General features: G+C 49.7%; 2 protein-coding genes across 2 annotated transcripts in view; one reads left to right on the forward strand and one right to left on the reverse strand.

The window, feature by feature from the left end:
• Positions 1-9,996, reverse strand: part of Card14 (caspase recruitment domain family member 14) — a 41,109-nt gene extending 31,113 nt beyond the window's left edge. The window contains 1 exon segment of the mRNA XM_052756360.1: positions 9,589-9,996. The gene's annotated coding sequence lies outside the window, so the exon portion shown is untranslated.
• A 173-nt stretch (positions 9,997-10,169) lies between these two features.
• Positions 10,170-20,181, forward strand: Eif4a3 (eukaryotic translation initiation factor 4A3). Its single transcript, XM_052756359.1, has 12 exons — positions 10,170-10,415; positions 12,033-12,105; positions 13,602-13,668; positions 14,265-14,327; positions 15,188-15,320; positions 15,541-15,621; positions 15,971-16,112; positions 16,341-16,479; positions 16,919-17,034; positions 19,542-19,649; positions 19,730-19,857; positions 19,954-20,181. Exons 1-12 carry the CDS (start codon positions 10,247-10,249, stop codon positions 19,968-19,970), a joined length of 1,236 nt encoding a protein of 411 aa, XP_052612319.1. The 5' UTR covers positions 10,170-10,246; the 3' UTR covers positions 19,971-20,181.
• The last annotated feature ends 16 nt before the right edge of the window (positions 20,182-20,197 follow it).

The following is a 20,197-nucleotide window of genomic DNA, read 5'->3' on the forward strand; positions in this document are numbered from 1 at the left end:
AACATGGGGGAAGGTTTCGGGAGTGGCCAGCAGCCCTGAAGAGCCCAGCGCAACCTCAGTGCCAGGGGGAGAAGGTCCCAGGGCAGAGAGCTGGGCTGCCACGCTCCTGCTCTGTGCCCACCCAAAGAGGAGCAAGTGGATCATCTCTGTCGAGCACACCTCACGACTCCCTGCACCTTGTGCAGGGTCACCACCCAGAGAGACATTTCCTTTTCAGATTTCTGTCTCGGTTGAGAGAAGTTAGCACATCCTCCTAACATGTGCTAGTGTCGAGGAGGATGGGAGCGTACCAGAGAACAATGGATGCTGGCTAAGGTGGAGAAAGTTCTAGAAAAGTCACAAGAAAGAAGACAGTTGCCCAGAACTGCCTCAGTCAGGAAGATGTCACTGTCGGGACAGGATTCCTCCCTTCCCACACAGTACAGAGGTGTGCCGCGTGTTTCCCCCGATTCAGAGACATCCACCTAGATAAACACAGAGCTTGACCCCGCCTGAGTTGCAGAGGTAGACATCGTAGGCGCCCCTGAATTGTGACCTTTCCCTGGCAGGATGAACAGCCCTGCAATTAGACTGGCACCAAATGACCTCAAAGCAAAGGCTCATGGCATGTTAATCTATTTGTAGCAAACCACGCTGTGTTGTTCACACCATACATCATTACTTCAGGACTCAGGGGGCCAGCAGATGCCAACAGCCACACTCTAGCCTGCAGCCGAAACTCGGGTGCTCCAGACTCCTGGGTCTGCAAGAGGTCCTGAGGTCCACAGCTGGAGAAAAAGGGTACTGATGTCTGTGAGGATTTCTGGAGCACTCCAGGACTGGGTCCCCATTGGCCACAGTGGCTCTGGGAGCATTAGTTAACATGATTATTCCCACTCTCCTCTTCCCTGGTAGGTGAACTACCCTTGAGCTGACCCTGCCACTGTCAGGGTGAACTGGAAAGTCACTCCAAACTCTAGTTCTGTCCCAGGCCCCTGGAGCCCCAAAGTCCAGGATGAAGGTGTACGTGGATTCAGCCAAGCAGACCCTCAAGGCCACGCTGGGTGGCCTGCTATTGATTGGCGTATTCATACAGTTGGAGAACAAGGCAGTTTGCCAGGCAGGGGTGATGGCTGCAACCCAGAACCTGAGAGGTGGAAGCTGGAGGAGTAGGAATTCTAGGCCAGCCTGGACTACACAGCAAATCTGTACCAATCTGGGTTATGTGAAACCCTGTCACAAAACAAAACACAACAAAAACCCAAATTAGGAAAGCATTGTTTGGGACTGGAGAGCACTTACTGAGCATGTGTGAGGCTGTTGGCTGCACACACACACGCACACAAAGAGAGAGAGAGAGAGCAGAGAGAGAGAGAAGAGAGAGAGAGAGAGAGAGAGAGAGAGAGAGAGAGAGAAAGCAGGTGAGCTGGGTGTGGTCCCAGATGCTTGGGAAGCCCCATGAGCCTGAACGTTGGAGGCCAGCCTGGGCAGCAGAGCAAGTCCTGATCTCAGAAAACAGACAGGAAGTGGGGCTGTGTTTGTAAACTCAGCTCCCGGTTAGACAGCGGTGTGTTCTACTGAGAAAGAAACCTGCCCCAGGTCTGGCACTCTCTCAGGATCTTCTCACCCTGCCCAACACTCAAGCAGCCTTCCTGCATGCATCTTCCTCCTCCAAGGAGACCCTCTTTGTCAGCCTTTCAGACCTCATGCCTCAGCCCTCTGTTCTGTCTGGTAGGAGAAAATGCTTGCTCGCTCTCTCTCCCTCTCTCTCTCTCTCTCTCTCTCTCTCTCTCTCTCTCTCTCTCTCTCTCATGCCACACACATACACAAACACTCTTTCTCATGCACAAACACACACCACACCATACACGTGCACAATCTCTCTCACACACACAAGCACAAGTGTGCACACACACACTCACACTCACACATACACACACCCACACCACTCTCTCTCACACGCACATAACACACTCTTTCTTATGAACACATACACACATGAGCGCATGTGTGCACACACCCACTACACACACACACACACCAGTCTGGATAGGAGGTTAGAACAGGTGGCTGACTAATGCAGTGGCCAAGGAGAGGGTCACCAAGCACAGATACATACCAGAAGCATACAAGATGGCCCTTTGTATCCTTCTGGTCAAATCCAGTCTCTCAGTCCCGGGAATATGGGTGGGAATCCCTCACACTGATAGCATGCCTAGCTCACTGTACCCCTGCCTCCAGACACCTGCTTTCCCCTTTGTTCAACTCCAGTAACCAGGAGATGTGACTATAAATCCCAGCATTCCTTCCAACTGTCTGGCCCCTATAGCTCTATGACGGAACTCAGCAGCTGGAGAATGCTCCAACACTTTAACCAAGCATGGTGAGACAAGCTATTCCCTTCATTTCCCCACAAACCAGGTGCCACCTCCACTCCTGATGGAGATGATGGCCCCTCTTGCCTCAGAACAGCTGGGGGCCTGTCCTGACCTGTCCATTGTCCTGATTCATCCACGGTCCCTCTGGCATGCTGACTGGATCTGGTGGGACAGACTGTGCATTAGCTGTCCATTCCCATGGCAGTGATGGTCGGAGGCTCAGTCTTAGGCTGGGCTGAACAGCAACTGAGAGCAGGTTTGACAGGCACAGTCATCTGGGCTCAGCCCGCAGAAGCAGGGCCTTATATAGAGACTCACACACAGGTGAAGGGCCAGTACATTCCCTCCTCCTGTGTCTTATTGGCTGATGTGAGAGTCACCATCTCCTGTTGAGAAATGCCAGGCATCTGGTCCCCACACCTAAAGCAGTGAGCAAGGGTGTGGTGGATGCTAGGAGAATCCTCCTTCGTTTGTGTGCAGCCCAGTCCATCGGTCTCTACCCTTGGAAAGAACCTAGGAAGGTTAAGATGATTGGGGGCCTTCCTGGCCCCATAATCAATTATAGGAATTACACATGACTGCAACAGGCCCCTCGAAGGTCAACACTTCGTAAGTGACTTAGGCTGTGGCAAAAGCCTTGGGGCACCCCTTTCTAGAGTCTGATCACTTTACCTGTGTGGTATTCCTAGATCTACATCCATAGTCCTTCCTCTACTGCACGGTGGCTCCCAGGCCCCACTGCCAGCATTCAACACAGCAGGCAGTGACACCCAGTGAGAGCCTGAGTGGGACCTGAGCACTTCCTTTGGTGTGCAGGCACTCAAGTCCACAGCGCCCAGTCTACAGTATTTCTGGGGTACCTGCTGATGGCACAGACCTCTCAGCTTCTCTAGGCGTGCAGGCCTCCTTCCATGCCTGCGGCTCCAGGCTCACTCCTACACCAGGTTTTGCACCTGCTGTTCCTGACGTTAAGAACTTCCCTTTGGCTCCTTCAGATGCCACCTAAGGCCCAGCTTCCCACGAAAAGGCCCTTCCAGGCCTTTCTAATTTTAACTGCAGACTCCTGGGCCCTCCCTTCCCCTTGGCCTGTTTCATTTCTCTCTGCTGGACTTGTCTGCCCCATCTATTCTTCAGTCTGATTTTTTTTTTGCCTCTCCCATGGCATGTGACAATTCTTGTCTTTCTTGTCCTCTGTTCAACCCCACCCCTAGGACAGCTGCATAAATACTGCCCGAGTGAAGGAGCAAAACTGTGCCAGGCGCACAGGTTCTGATCATGGTGGAAGGTTTGTCTTGTCTGGGTGGAAGGACCTTAGGAATTTTCATCTGGACAGATGAAACTGGTCTGCCAGGTCACAGGCTAGTCCCCCTGGTGAGGAGAAGGCCACAGCCACTCTGCCAGGGTCACAGGTTCAAACAGAGCATCACCTGCTTCTTGGGTAGGTTGTTGAGCCCCCTGGCCTCAGGCTTCTCACGTCTCCACCTAAAATGTCCCTGCCTCGTGGTAGGAAGGCTCATCTCACCAAGGCCCATGCATAGAAAGCTGGAGATAGTTCTAGAAAATGCAAAGAGATGCCGCCATGCCAAGTGAAAGAGGGAGCCACTAAGTCTGTGCCCTAAACACAGAGGCCAGGCATGATGGCATGTGCCTGTGGTCCAGCTCTCAGGAGGCTGAGTCAGGAGGATCCTGAGTTCCAGAACTGCTTGGTCTCCAAGGGTGGGGGGGGCAGGGGAGCTCTCATGCACAAGAAAGCGTGCCAAGCATGGTGGCATGACACAGTACTGACTTTTCTTATCCAGTTCAGGGAGCTGACACTGCAAATGTGCAAAATGCCCCCAAGTCCTCCACTTAACCCACTTATTTCACCTGGCGAGAATTTTACCAGGTTATTTATTTGTTTGTTTGCTTGTTTTTGGTTTTCTTTGTTTGTTTGGGTTTAGTTTTTTCCAGACAGGGTTTCTCTGTGTCACAGCCCTGGCTGTCCTGGAATTCACTCTGTAGACCAGGCAGACCTCTAACTCACAGAGATCCACCTGCCCCTGCCTCCCGAGTGCTGGGGTTAAAGGTGTGCGACACCATTGCCTGGCTTGAATTTAACCAGTTTATGTTTTGTTTTGTTTTGAGACAAGGTTTCTCTGTGTAGTTTTGGTGCCTGTCCTGGATCTTGCTCTGTAGACCAGACTGACCTTAAACTCACAGAGATCCTCCTGCCTCTGCCTCCCGAGTGCTGGGATTAAAGGCTTGCGCCACCACCGCCCGGCAATTTCACCAGTTTTAAGGAAGAAAATTCTCATTAGTAGATGTGAGATGGCTGGTTGGGTGGACAGTTCTCAAGCACCATGGGGAGCTTCAGGTGGCAGTGCCAAGGAGCAGCACAGAGGGACCTGTTCTGCCTGCTCGGTGGAAACGATGGCTTCCTGCCTTGCCCTGCCTTGGCACACTCCCTGCGTTGGCACCCAGTGACACTGCACCCTGCCTGCTCAGGCCTCCAGTTGAGGGTTGAGAAACAGTTGATAATGTGTTGGAAGGAGTCTTGGAGTCCTTTTTCCCATGAGCGGTGAGCAAGAAGAGTTGCAACTCTCAGTGCTGGTGACGCGCCAGTCCTCGGCGCCGTAACCCTGCCTGGACGCTCCTCTACCTGCCCCAGCTGTTTTGCAGGCCCTGGTGTGTCTGCTCTTTGCTCCCCCGGACCTTCCACTTGTCCGGTTCCTCCATCTCCACTCATGCTAACGTGACTCCAAAGCCTACTGGAGCCTCCCTGACCTCCAGAACATCACCGATAAATGCAATGATGCCCAGAGTTGCCCTCTGGCTGGCCTGCGGTCAGCTTCTGTCCCTTGTCCTTACTGATCACCACCACTATAGGCCATGTAGTCGAGGTGCCAGCTGCTCTCAGCCAGCCCCACCCCCCTTGAGCCTTGCTGTCTCTAGAAGTGACACCCAGTTGTGATCCTGAGGGCTGCAGGATGAGCACCAATAGGGTGCTCTGGAGGGAACTGTGGTGGACAAGACACAATCCTGCCCTCAGTCCTGCTTCATCTCTGGAGCTCCCTGTGAGTCCAAAGAGGTCGTATGTTCCTTTTATGTTTTCTTTTCTGTCTTTCCTTCAGACTTTTACTGTTATTATTTTGAGACAGGTTTTTCTTACATGTAGCTCTGGCTGGCCTAGAGCTAAGAATGGCCTTAAACTTAGAATGATCCCCCTGCCTCTGCCTCCTGAGTACCAGGATTACAGGCTGCACTATCAGAGGAGGCATGCTTGGTTGCACATGCGTGAGAGCTCTCCTGACTCCCCTGCCCCCCCAAAGCCCAGACTGGTCTGGAACTCAGGATCCTCCTGACTCAGCCTCCTGAGAGCTGGACCACAGGCACATGCCATCATGCCTGGCCTCTGTGTTTAGGGCACAGACTTAGTGGCTCCCTCTTTCACTTGGCATGGCGGCATCTCTTTGCATTTTCTAGAACTATCTCCAGCTTTCTATGCATGGGCCTTGGTGAGATGAGCCTTCCTACCACGAGGCAGGGACATTTTAGGTGGAGACGTGAGAAGCCTGAGGCCAGGGGGCTCAACAACCTACCCAAGAAGCAGGTGATGCTCTGTTTGAACCTGTGACCCTGGCAGAGTGGCTGTGGCCTTCTCCTCACCAGGGGGACTAGCCTGTGACCTGGCAGACCAGTTTCATCTGTCCAGATGAAAATTCCTAAGGTCCTTCCACCCAGACAAGACAAGCCTTCCACCATGATCAGTATCCCCATCAGTGGGAACCAGGTGTCCAAGAAAGCTCTATTGTTCACCCAGACAACATTCATACAGCTCTTCTAAGCTGGTTCCAGAATGTTTTCCTCACCTCTGTACCACAAAGGGAAACCCCGTGCCACAGCTCCTGCTACACCCCTTATTTAATCCTAGCACAAGGCCCCATAGTCTCCCATCTCATGACTCAGAAATCGCTGTAATCTGGACAGCCCCACCCAGCCCTGCCAAGTATCAGCTCTGTAAACTTCCATTTAAAATTTCCACAGTATCAAACAGTGGCCACAGCCACCACCCCCTCTTCAGAGCATCAGCATCTCCCTATGCAACCAAGTCACCTTTCCAACTCCAGCATCAGAACTCATCCCCCAGCCCCGCCCCATCCAGAAGGAGCTCTGTGGCAGTCAGGCTGTGTGAGACCCTGCTGACGTGGCCTTTCTCTCTTCTGTCTTCCCCCCAGCTCCCCCTGCCTCTGCTAATTCTTCCTGTCCCTTCCTATCCTATCAAGATCCCTCCCTGGGTGTAACTACAAACACCTCCTCTCAAGTCAGGTGACATTTTCCTCCAGCCACCAAGTAAAACCAGAAACTCAGTAACTTTTTCTACTTTGTCCTGTTTTATTTATAACACAGTAACTGTACAACATACAATTATCTTATTTGTTTATGAGTTTCCTGGGTCTTGCCCTTCTCTGGAATAAACACTCAGTGAAGCCAAGTGACCCCCAGCCCAGGACTGGGAATGGCTCCTGTCCAGAGCAGCTTACTATGCTCCTGCACTTATATCCGGTGCTGGGTGGGAACACGAGTAGGAAGCAATCCTTTGGATTTCCTTTTGTCTAGGATGTTCACCTCTGCAAGGATGATGGCTGTGGACTCCGTCAGTCAATGGGACTGCCTGAACCTCCCTCACTCCTGAGCATGAGGAGACTCCAGATCTTATCCTTGACTCCAGGAGCTCAGTGGGTGCATATGGGCTCCTCAGCAGAGCACACTTTAGCATTGTCCCATCTCCCCCATAGCTCCCACATGAGCTTGTCACATTCCTGCTCAGCTGGACCATGTCTCTGTTCCTCCTTCTTTCCCTGGATGTGCGTGGTGAGCAAGTTGGTAACTGTTTACTTATGTTAAGAAAACTGGGAAGCTAAGTAGATATACCTCTGCCCCCCTTAAATTAAGCATATCCCCCAAATAAAATGAGTAGGCAATGAATGCCAATGAGAAAGCGTGCTGAGACCAGGAGTAACGGGCGTAACTACCTTTGTCACTGAGAGGCTTCTTCCCTTGAGAGGCTACAGTGTCCAGGGCTCCAGAGCCCAGGTACTATATGCAGGATAAAGCCTCTCTAATATAAACCCAGAGCTGGGCCAATCTCTCCCTTGATGTAATGTAGACTGAGTCTAGTTTTTCCATCAGTAGAATAGGTGAGACACATGTCTGCATCCTCTGCTTAAAATGGTGATTGAGATTTACAAGAATCACATTAACCCCGCAGCTTAAACACTGGAATTATTGTCAAGTAGGGCTGTCAGTTCTTGATTTCTTTAAAATAGTCTTTTTTTAATTTATCTTCATTTTGTGTACATTGGTGTATTGCCTGCAGGTATGCCTGTATGAGGGCATCAGATCCCCTGGAACAGGAGTTATAGACAGTTGTGAGTTGCCATGTGGGTGCTGGGAATTGAACCTGGGTCTTCTTGAAGAGCAGTCAGTGCTCTTACTGATGAGTCAGCCATCTATCTCTCCAGCCCCTCGATTTACTAGTTTAATTAACTAAGGAATTTATTATTTGTATGTATGCCTCAGTGTATGCTTGAGCACCACATGCATACAGGTGCTTTTAGAGGCCAGAAGAGGGCCGTGGGTCTCCTGGAACTGGTTGTGAGCTGCCTGACATGGATGCTGGGAACTGAACCTGGGTTCTCTGCAAGACCAGCAAGTGCTCTTAACCACTGAGCCAGCTCTTCAGCCCATATTTAGTAGTTTATTTATATAAAGACAGTCTCTTCACATAGTCCATTCTGGCCTCAAACTTTTTTTTTTTTTTTTTTTTTTCTCGAGACAGGGTTTCTCTGTGTAGTTTTGGTGCCTGTCCTGGATCTCACTCTGTTGACCAGGCTGGCCTTGAACTCACAGAGACTGGCCTGGCTCTGCCTCCTGAGTGCTGGGATTAAAGGCATGGGCCACCACTACCCTGCTGGCCTCAAACTATGGATGCTCCTGCCTCGACCACTCAAATGTTGGGGTCATAAGTATAGGTCACTAGTTTAAATTGTTGCTTTTAAGTAGATACTTACATATAAAAATACAATGTAACCATGCTATCAGATACTTTAACAAGGCAAGTGACAAAGGCATGCAGTCCATATCTAACTGACTAGATTACAGATGCCCACAACTCTTAACTTGTTTGGGTACTGTCAGAAACTACAGCAAGCTGGGAAGATGGCCCCGGGCTGAGAGAGCTTGCTATGTAAGCTAGATGACCTGAGTTTGACCCTAGAACTCACATAAAGGTAGAAGAACAGACTCCGCAAAGTTGTCCCCTGACCTCCACACTACACTGTGGTATGGGCATTCCCACTCACATACATCATGTGAACACACACACAAACACACATGGACACAATAAATTAAAAAAAAAAGATATGGGAACAGAGTGGCCCAATAGGAATATAACAGTTTTTAGTCGTTACAGTTGATGAAGTAAAAGAAACAGGTGAGATTAAACAGCATCTGAAACAGCACCCCTAAGCTATTATTAGACTCATTTCAACAGGCAGTATGAAATGGAGACTTTACATTCTTTTCTTACAATGTCATTAAAATTCGTGTGTATTTTACATCAGAGATTGCAAAACCACCTCTATAGTCAGGCTTGCAAAATGGCATGACACCATGGAATAAATCCCAGTCTCAGAAAGGCGGCCAGCTCTGCCTTTAATGTTCTGACTAATACCACATATATCATATCGGTGATCTGGTCTAGACAAATCCTGACACCAGAGGAGTCAAGCTCTCAAGAAAAGGCAGCAATAACTGGTTTTAATGTGGGTATATTGAAACCCACAACTTCTCAAGAAAAGGACAATCTGGTTATAACTAAACTTATCTAAATAAAATGAGTTCCATTTTTATAGTAGCTTTTGAAGGCTTATTTATGTGTGTGTATATACCAAGAGTGTGGCCCCCACCCAGGCCAGAAGTATTGAATCTCCAGGAGCTGGAGACGCAGGCAGGTATGAGTCACATGACTTGGGTGCTGGAACAGAACTCTGGTTCTCTGGAAAAGGAGTAACTGCTCTTAACAGTTTAGTCATCTTTCCTCAAAAGCAGAAAAAAAAAAAAAAAAAGCCAAGTGCAAATGAATGTTTCCTAGCACTGAGGGTGTGGCTCAAAATTGAACAGATCCTGGGATCCACCCTCGGAAACAAACAAAACAGACATGCTCCAGTTGCAAGGCTCTCGTGGAGCCTACCTTCAAAATCAGGACCCTCCAGAGTGACTGGCTTCACGACACCGGGTCGGAAGCACCGAAGCATTCTCGGATGGGACGGCAGCTTAAGCGGTCCCTGCTCTCCCAGGAAAAAAACAGCTACCCCCCTCTGAACCCACCCATCCCTCCCAGCGGCATCTTTCCCGTACGACCCGGAGAGTGAAGGAAGCTTGATTCAGGGCGTCTTCACGCCGTCTTCACGCCATGGCAACGCGGGGAGGGGAGGGAGATAACGCAGAGTGGACCGGGCTGTGCCACCTTCCTTTACTCCGTGCTCTCAGGGACGCCCTGGTGTCCCTCTGCACCTCTCCAGGGGCCCCACGTCCTTATCCCGGGAGAGCGGCAGAAACTCAAAAAGACCATAGTCCGCGTACACCGCGTAGGCGGCGCCATGCATATACACCGAATCAAGCCCAGCCCCTCTCCGAATCCCGCGGTCACTAAATCTCGCGAGAATAGGGGCGGCTCCTGTGGCCGTGATCGCGCTTTCCCCTTCCGCCACAAGAGGCGCCTCCCGCCTCTCCTGACGCCCCTCCGCGGCGCTGTGGTGGCGTCACTTCCTCCCGACCGGGCCGGCGGCGCGAGCCTTGTTTCCGGTTCCCGCTGCCGCTCGCGCTCATCTATCCGTGGACTCGGGATCATGGCGGCCACGGCCACGATGGCGACGTCGGGCTCCGCGCGGAAGCGGCTGCTCAAAGAGGAGGACATGACCAAAGTGGAGTTCGAGACCAGCGAGGAGGTGGACGTGACCCCCACGTTCGACACCATGGGCCTGCGGGAGGACCTGCTGCGCGGCATCTACGCCTACGGTGGGTCGCGGGCCCCGCGGCCGCGGGGGGAGCCTGAGGGCGGGCCGGCTTAGGCCGGGCGGAGAGTGTGCGACCCCGCTCCGGAGCACAGGGCCGCCCCGGAGCACAGGGCCGCCCCGGAGCGCAGGGCCGCCCCGGAGCACAGGGCCGCCCCGGAGCGCAGGGCCGCCCCGGAGCACAGGGCCGGGGCCTCTGGGGCTGCACGCAGCCAGGCTGTTCCCAGCCACCGAAGTAGCGGATAACCATGTGAGTTCCTGTGAGGTGCCCCGAGGCTTTGGTTGGGGCTGCGGCTGTGAATCCCGTAGGTTCGTGCCTTAGGGAGTTTAAACGCTATTAGGGAAGCGGAAAATGTAAAGCCAAGGTGCTTCGAGCGGTGAGTGTTGGTGAGAAAAGCAAAGCGAGCTGCTGGATAGAGTGGATAGATTAGTCGGGCACAGTTAAAGGGGGCTCCCAGAGGCGTACAGAGTCACCCGCGGGGAGAGGACCGCTGGTCCTGGCTCCTTGAAGCCGTTGGCCTATGTGTGGCAGGAACAGAAGGGAGCTCCTTGTCATGAGATGCCAGCGGCCAGTTTTGAGAGGTGTGGTAAAGAATTTGAAATTCGTTCTTAAATACATCTGGAAGCCACTGCATTTTAAGGCACAAGTGATAGGGTCAGGTTTACAGTTTGAAAGTTTACTGTGGTGTCTGGGTTTGGAGCGAAGTGAGTTAGAAGAGGAGGCGGGGTGACGTCCAGACTATAGAAGAGATGGTGAGATGACCATTGCGGTGGAGCTAAAGGATCAGCTGGAGGCAGACGGAGTGCATTCCTGGCTTTTGAGTGAGTAGAGGGCCATGTTCCTCGTATCTGCCTACGTAGGAGTATTTGAGAGAGGCAGAGCTCAATTTTGTTAATTTTTGTTTTTTCTAGACAAGGGTGTCACTCTGTAGCCTTGGCTGTCCTGGAACTCTTTGAAGACCAGGCTGGCCTCAAACTCAAGAGATCCATCTGCCTCAGCCTCCTGAGTGCTGGGATTAAAGGCATGGGCCACCACAGTGCGACTGTCTTTTGTTGTTTTATTTTGTTCCTTTTTTCTTCGTTTTGTTTTGAGAAAAGATCTCTACATAGCTCTGGCCGTCCTAGAACTGACTTTGTAGAATAGTTAGCCTGGAATTCACAGAGATCCTCCTACCTCTGCCTCCTGAGTGCTGGGATTAAGAAAGTACACAACCATGCCTGGACTATGTAGGGGTGATACCTAGATCATGGGGGTAAATCCAGTCGAGAGAGCAGCATGGAGCATCCCACATCATGCCTGTGAGATTGACAAGCAACACAAAGATTTGAGTGTTTGCTAGTAGGAAAAGGCAGCCACTACTGTGCATCTAGATTTAATTTTATTGCAAAGGGGGTTTCATATGGCTAAGGCTGGCCTTGAACTCCTGATGCTCCTGCCTCTACCTTCCAAGTGTTGGTATTGTAGATACTGTCTTCACAGGTAATCTTCCAGGCTAGTCTGTAAAGCTGTGGGTTCTCCTGGGTTGCCTGGGGTTAGCAGTAAGAAGCAGATATGTGTTCCCCCAGGAGCTTGTGCCATCACAGTGTGAGAGCTAAGTCTTTTTCCTCTTTGTATTTACAGGTTTTGAAAAACCTTCAGCAATCCAGCAGCGAGCTATCAAGCAGATAATTAAGGGGAGAGATGTCATTGCACAGTAAGTTGTGTGTGCTGAGAGCCAGCTTGGGTCAGTGACACTGTGGTGAGATCAGTGAGAAGCTGAGTCTGCTTTGGCATCTCAACTCTCCTCACAAACTCACCTCCAGCTCAGTGTTTCCTTTTGTTCTCTAGAAGAGGGTTCTTTTTTTTTTTTTTTTTTTTAAAGCCAAATTGCTGTTAGTATGCATGTGTATTTTGGGGAGATACTTGGTACTGTGGGTCATATCCAGGTCATTGTACGTACCACACAACTGCTCCACTACTGATGCATATCCTAAGCCCTGAATGTAGATTTATGTTAAGGTAGTCTTTTTATTTCTGTCCCCTCCGCATGCTGAGTACTGAACCCAGGGCTTTCTCTACTACTGAACTATACTCCAAACTGTTATTTGCCTTAATTTTCAAAAGACAATTTTTTTTTTTTAAAGTTGTACTCCAAAATTTTAGGTGCCAGCTGCATTAAGGGAAGAGAGACTTTTTCTGCCTCCTTCTGGAGTTCCTCTGTCCCTGGCACACAAGCCATGTCACCGTTTTAGCATTGTGTCTCGGGGACCGTGGTGATGGCTCGCTCAGTTTCCACACTGACATGCAGCTGCCTGTGACTCCAGCTCCAGGGGGTCTGGCATCCTCTTCTGGGCTCTGAAAGCACCCTCACACGTGTGGCATTTGGTCACACAGAAACATAAGTAAAACTTAAAAATCAAAATGAAAGGTTGTGACCTTGTACTTGGGTCTTATCTTTGCAGTTAAGATGATGGGGTAAGTGGTGAGGACATCTAGAAAGAAGCTGCCCAGTGGTTTTCAAGACAAGTTTTCTTTGTGTAGCCCTGGCTGTCCTGGAACTCACTCTGTAGACCAGGCTGACCTCAATCTCAGAGATCTGCTTGCCTCTGCCTCTGCCTCTGGAGGACTGGAATGCTGGGAATATGGGCTTGCACCACATGGCTGGCTCAAATCATTTTTTTTTTTTGGTTTTTCGAGACAGGGTTTCTCTGTGTAGCTTTGCGCCTTTCCTGGAACTCACTTGGTAGCCCAGGCTGGCCTCGAACTCACAGAGATCCGCCTGGCTCTGCCTCCCGAGTGCTGGGATTAAAGGCGTGCGCCACCACCGCCCGGCTCAAATCATATTTTTTAAATTAAAAAAAAAAAGTAAGTTGGGTATAAGAGGTCACTAGTACTCAGCATGCTGAGCCAAAAGGATTGCCATGAGTGTGAGTCCAGCCTAAGCTACACAGTGAGTTCCTGAACAACCTGGCCTTCAGAGTGACACCCACCCCACCCCATTTTAAATAAGTAAGTAAGTAAGTAAGTAAGTAAATAAATAAATAAATAAATAAATAAATAAATAAAAATTAAATTAAATTAAAAAAAAAAAAAGCTGCCCAGTGTGCAGCCAGGCCTTTGGAGCACTGCTGAGGGATGGGGTCACCAGAGCAAGGACAGTGTCATCGGGTGCCCTTCCTCTGATAACGACTCTTGTGCTTTCTTAAACAGGTCTCAGTCTGGCACAGGCAAGACAGCCACCTTCAGCATTTCAGTCCTCCAGTGCTTGGATATCCAGGTAACTTGCCACTCACAATACTCTCCTTAATCCAAGGAGATGTCTGTGCTTCTGCCGGTGCGGTGTGTACAGAATTCAGTTTTTAGGTAGGGTGTGGTTGTGTTTCTTTAATCCCAGCAGGCAGGAGGATCTCCGAGTTTGAGGCCAGCATGCTCTTTATAGCAAATTCCAGGCCAGCCAAGGATAGACCCTGTCTCAAAGTCTCAAAAAAAATAAAATACAGGAAGTTTGGACCTGCATGGGAGAGCCCTGACTATGTCACGCTCTTCCTGGACTTGTAATTTAGTGTCTCCTGTTAGGAAAGAGCAGCAAAGCTAATGCGCGCTGGCGTCTGTAGTAGTCCGAGTGCTTGTTAGCAAGCCGTGTGAACAGTACTGAGACCGGAGATGGGCGGCTCAGCTCGGTAAGCTGGGCTTGGACAAAAAACAGGTTTTCGCTCATATGCAGAATCTAGAGTTTCTGTTTTAGAAAAGGTGGGCACGAAAGCAGAGGGGACTGTTTGTAAAAGACTCAGGGGAGGGGCAAGATAACCTGCTCTTCTCTACAATCACATGTTGTTTTTCTTCCCTCCTCCTTTTCTTCTTCCTCTTTACCAGGTTCGAGAAACCCAGGCTTTGATCTTGGCTCCAACAAGAGAGTTAGCTGTACAGATTCAGAAGGTGAGTGAGGCATTAATGGTGGTGTCAGGCAGGTAGAGTGCTCTCCTAGCGTGTGCAAGGCCTTACATTCAATTCCCAGCAGAGCAACAGCAGCAGAAAGATTAGTGTTGTGTTTGCAAGTGTCCATTGTAGGTCTCATTGGACTGATTGGTTTATAGGCTCATTTTCTCTTCTTGTGTTTTCCCAGGGCCAGCAAAATGGCAGACTGGGTAAAGGTGCTTGCTGCTCACACCTGAGTTTGATCCCCAGAATCTATGTAACGGGGGAAAGAGAGCACTGGCCCCACAGTTGCCCTCTGACCTGCACACTATTTGATAGTAATGCTTTCCTTCTTCCTTTTTGGTTTTCTTGGCACCAAAGGATGAAACTCAGAGTTCTGCATGCTAAGCAACCTGTAATTCCTTGTATGTCGTATGAATCCGTTTGGTTGTTTTTATTGTAGCTTCTACTTGTTTGATGTATTCGTGATCTTAGAAGTGGTCTGGAAATGTACCTTAGTGGTAGTTAATTCTTCTATAATCATAAGGCCCTGGGTTCAGTCCCCAGCACTGGTGGGGGAGACAGCTTCTTCACAGAAAAAAATCCATTTTAATTAAATAATGATATTGTATCTTGAAAGGATATGTATTGGGATGTTAAAATGATGGGATTATGATCTATAATGTTTCTGTTGCCTGCATTTGATATACACCACTTCAGTAATAAGAAACCCTCAAAATGAATTTCATTTTGGCAAAGGAAAGAGATCTTGTAATTTTATCATATGAATAAATGATAGTTGGTCACTTGAAATTAGCGTGGAAATGGCAGTTTACATGTGTCTGCACTTTTGCCTTGCATGTAAACCTGTTTTGTTTCAGGGTCTGCTTGCTCTGGGGGACTACATGAATGTACAGTGCCACGCCTGCATTGGGGGCACCAATGTTGGAGAGGACATCCGGAAGCTGGACTATGGGCAGCATGTTGTGGCAGGCACACCGGGACGTGTCTTTGGTGAGTGGCGAGTGGCTCTGTTGAGCACTGGGCTGTGGGTAGTATCTATGAGGTGTGCTCAAAGGTCATGGTGGTTCACTTGCATGTGCCAGGTGGTGGGTTTCTGCATCTGGGCCCCTGGTAGTATGTACAGGGGTGGGTTCTGAGGGGTCACAGGGACCAGTAGAAATAGCTCTTTCCTTAGAGCCGAGTGTGACTCTTTTAAAATCTAATTGCATAGATATGATTCGCCGTAGAAGTTTAAGGACACGGGCTATCAAGATGTTGGTTTTGGATGAGGCTGATGAAATGTTGAACAAAGGTAAGGTGACCAGAATTTTCTACTGACGTATCGTCAGGTCTTAAGTTTTCACAGTCTCTACCTTCTGTAGATGTGACAGTCCTTGCTTTGTGGAGAAACAGTGTGTCTTGGGAGGTTTGAACCTGGAATTCCTATTGTAATGTCCCATGGGTAAGGGCTGTGAGAGCAGCTGGGGCGGAGTGTCCTTATCTGCTCTGGCACTGCCCACTGCCTGGTTTTCAGCACTGACTACTGAAGGTTCGGGTGTTCGCCTGTGAACTTGGTCTGACCACTGACCTCCTGAAGACCTGGCAGTGTGGCTCTCCCAGTGACAGCCTTAAAGCCAAAGCAGAGCTCATCTTTGTCCCAGGTTTCAAGGAACAGATCTACGATGTGTACAGGTACCTGCCACCAGCCACACAGGTGGTTCTCATCAGTGCCACGTTGCCTCATGAGATCCTGGAGATGACCAACAAGTTCATGACCGACCCCATTCGCATCTTGGTGAAGCGGTAAGAATGCATGTCTTTATTCCTTTGTGGAAACTAGCGTTGATGATCCCTTCCCTTTTCCATTTCTAAGTCTCTGAGGAATGAATCAAAGGTTGTGGAAACTGGGAAAGGTTTAGGCAGGTTCACGATCCAGCCCTGTGGTAGGATGGTGTGACTGGGGGCTCTTAGGGTGGCCTTGTCCCTCAGGTCCTGGTTTGAAGAGTGATGGGAACATTTATCTGTTGCCAGTGATGAATTGACTCTGGAAGGCATCAAGCAGTTCTTTGTGGCAGTGGAAAGAGAGGAGTGGAAGTTTGATACTCTGTGTGATCTCTACGACACGCTGACCATCACCCAGGCTGTCATCTTCTGCAACACCAAGAGGAAGGTGTGCCGCCTCGCTGTGTCGTGTGCTTAGGGGACTGCAGGCTGGATCTCCTGTTAAAGGCAGGCAGGGTGTGGCTCGGGCTCTGGGCTCCTGTGTCAATGCAGCTATAGACAGTGTTAAGACAGAAACTGAGACTAGGCCAAGTGGGAGACTTGCTGGGGAAGCTGAGGCAGGAAGAGTTCTGGAGTTCAGGAAACATAATGAGACCTGACATGTTTTTCTGTAATAATTTTGATGTCTTTGGTTTGAGCTAAGATTCAGGCCCAGTAGGTTGAAGTGATAGCTTGTGGGCAGTCTGTGGGGGTGTCCCCTAAGAGTTCTCAGGCATGCCCATCCTGGCTGTTGGTGGGTGAGTTTGCTGTGCATCTGTCTGCAGATGTCGGCTGGGGAGAGCTGCCGTTTTACAGGTGATGAGCACATCTCTTGATCTCATTTGTAGGTTGACTGGCTGACAGAGAAAATGAGAGAAGCGAACTTCACTGTGTCCTCCATGCACGGAGACATGCCTCAGAAAGAGCGTGAGTCCATCATGAAGGAATTCCGGTCAGGTGCCAGGTAGGCCTTTGGCAGCTTTGGCTCCTGTGTGAGGACAGATGACTCTGGCCTCAGTGCTTTCATGTCATTTCCTGCCCCAGGTGCAGGGGGCGATACTGCTCTCTGATTGGACACTGCCCTGTGGGGGCTGTTGGGTTAGTGGTGAACTGGCATTAACTATTGGGTTGATTGCTGTTCACGCTGGTTTCTGTTCATCTGGTAACCCGTGTTGGATCGGTCACAGAGTGCTCAGAGAACAGGTCTTGTGAATTCGTGCCTTTGATTCAGGTCTGCTTTGTGATCCTTTGGGTATTTTGCAGCAGTGTGTGTTGTGTGTCTTTGAGCAGGATATATCCAGCTAGACTTGAGCTGCTGGTAGCCCTCAGCTTGTCAACATCCTTCCCTCTTGTATTCAGTTCTCTCTGTCACTGAGGAGGTGAGGTCATCCTCTGTGTTCTCTCTTTTTTTTAAAAAAATAATTTATTTAACATGCATTAGCATCAGATCTCCTGGAACTGGGGTTACAGACAGTGGTGAGCTGCCATGTGGGTGCTGGGAATTGAACCTGGGTCCTCTGAAAGAGTAGCCAGTGCTCTCAACCGCTGAGCCATCTCCCAGCCCCTGTGTTCTCTTTTATTATTGTTTATTTGTTGCTGTGTGTGTAGGGTTGCATGTGTTCTGTAGGATGTGTGCGGAGGTCAGGAACCAATTTGTGGAAGTCAGTTTTCTCTTCCCACTTGTTGGTCCCAGAGATTGAACTCGGGTTGTCAGGCTTGGCAGCAAGCTCCTTTACTAAATAAACTACCGAGCCATCTCAGTGGCCATCTCCTGGATGCTTGTGGCATCTCTCCTCGGCTTGTGTAGGGATGTAGTTTCTCTCTGGAGACTTACTTGAACCACCTTTGGTGTCCTGAAGCCTGTGGCAGCTTTTCCCTGGGCATTTCTGGAGCATACCTCCATCTTGGTTCTTTGAAACAAGTTAGAATTCGGTTTGGTTTTGATTTGTCAGTAATGTGAGTGTTGTGTCCCATCGTCCCCCTCCCCGTTTGTTTTGTTTTTTGATTGGTTTTCAGATTTTGAGACAGGCTCTGTCTATGCAGTTCAGGCGGGCATTGAACTTGTGACCCCTGCTCTACCTCTGGAGTGTAGGACTTACAGGTGTGTGCATAGCTAGTCATTGTCTGAAGTGGACCATTTAGAGCAGTTTACTTCATGTGTGTACTCATCTAAATTAACCAGCTTGTAAGTGAATTTTTCCCTCTTTCTTTTTTTTTTGTTTGTTTGTTTGTTTGTTTTTCGAGACAGGGTTTCTCTGTGTAGCTTTTGGAGCCTGTCCTGGAATTCTATAGACCAGGAAAGACCAGGAAGCTCTGTAGACCAGATTGGCCTTGAACTGGCAGAGATCCGCCTCCCGAGTGCTGGGATTAAAGGCGTGCGCCACCACCGCCCGGCGATTAATGTGCTTTTTAATCCACAGTGGCATTTTGCTTTACAGGATAGAATTTATTTACATTTAGACAGGTTTGCTTCTCTTTCCTCATCTGTGAACTTTGTCTGAGATGTGTTCAAGTTAGTTTGGTCCAAATGTGAGAGTCCTGCTTCGGTCTGTCTGGAAGTGTCTCCTTCTCCTCGCGTCTCCTGGAGAGAAGGAGGTGCTGCTGAGGTGGTTCTCCTGGTGGCCGTTAGTTTCCTTCTGCCTCAGATGAGACGGTCCGCCCGCTCTTGGCCCCATCGTTCTGAGGCCTTGGTGCCCGGTCCAGTTGCCTTTTTAAGCAATGCCTGCCTGTAGGCTGCTTTCTGCCCGCAGCTTCTCTCTGGATGCTTTGCTTTGCTTTTCTTCTCGGTTTTCAGCAGTTGACCTTTGAGTCTAGGCATGAATTTCTTCCCGTGTCCTGTTGCCATCTGTAGACTATCTAGTCTCTGGCCTCTTCCCTTCCTCCTGGTTCAGTTGTACGCTCCAGGCAGCGGGGCCACACACCTGCTCTTGAGCGTCCCCTGGGCTGCTCCTTTCCCTTAGCCTGCAGTGGAAACAGGAGTCTGTCTTCTTCTTCCTAGTGCCATGTCAGGAGGTGAGGGAAACCGGCGGTTTCTTAGTAACAGTTTGTCAGTACTGCACTGTTTCAGTGATGCAGTCCTTGTGTGAGTGGTTGTATTCTTGCACTGTGTTTTCAAGCCCCCTGTCCTTGTACACCTGTCATGTTAGGACTGGTGTGGTAGCATGCATGTCTCTGGCCTCCGTGTGGGCAGATGGTACCACTTGGGCAGAGCAGTTGCTGTGGTAGGGGAGTGGTATGGATTTATTACCTTAAATTGAAAATGATGTCATCAGTAGGTACCTGTTCATAATAGGATTTTTTGCTAAGCAAAAGTCATGTTTTCCTGGAGGGGCTGACCCCACGTTTTAAGTAATTTTAGCATGTTTTCCGTGGCCTGTGGGTGATGTGATTGCTCAGGTCCCTGGCCAGGCTACTGAAACTGTACAGAGGCTGCTCTACTCTCTCTCACCTTTCTGGCTTTTCTTTCTGCAGCCGAGTGCTCATTTCCACGGATGTCTGGGCCAGGGGCCTGGATGTCCCTCAGGTGTCCCTCATCATTAACTATGACCTGCCCAACAACAGAGAACTGTACATTCACAGGTGTGTGCCTCCTTCTTTGCTCAAGACTGTTGGCCTTCATCTGTGTGACTGTTTACTAACACACATATTTTATTCTAAAGAATCGGGAGATCAGGTCGATACGGCCGCAAAGGTGTGGCCATCAATTTTGTGAAGAATGATGACATCCGCATCCTCAGGGACATAGAACAGTACTACTCCACCCAGATAGACGAGATGCCCATGAATGGCAAGTTGCTGGCTCTGTTGGTGGCTGTGGGAGGGGCTTCCTTACTAGGGGTGGGGAAATGACATGTGGCATTGTTAATGTACCTTTCTTCTCCAGTGGCTGACCTGATCTGAAGCTGGTACAGGTACACCAAGGGCCTGGATATGGCAGCGCCTGTTGTGAGCTCCGTCTTAGAAACAAGAAGCCTCTGTTGAATGAGGTTTATATGAACTGTCTTCTCAGCCCCTCGGGAAGACCCTTGGGCTCTGCCATCTTTTCTTACTCACATGTAAATAATCCAATGCTTTAAGCCTTTTACATTAAACATGGAAGTTTTCCCATGAACTTGAGTGCAGATTTC

This window comes from Peromyscus californicus, unplaced genomic scaffold (genome assembly GCF_007827085.1).
Source record: "Peromyscus californicus insignis strain IS unplaced genomic scaffold, ASM782708v3 Scaffold_3__1_contigs__length_106647218, whole genome shotgun sequence".
NCBI classification, from domain to species: Eukaryota; Metazoa; Chordata; class Mammalia; order Rodentia; family Cricetidae; genus Peromyscus; species Peromyscus californicus.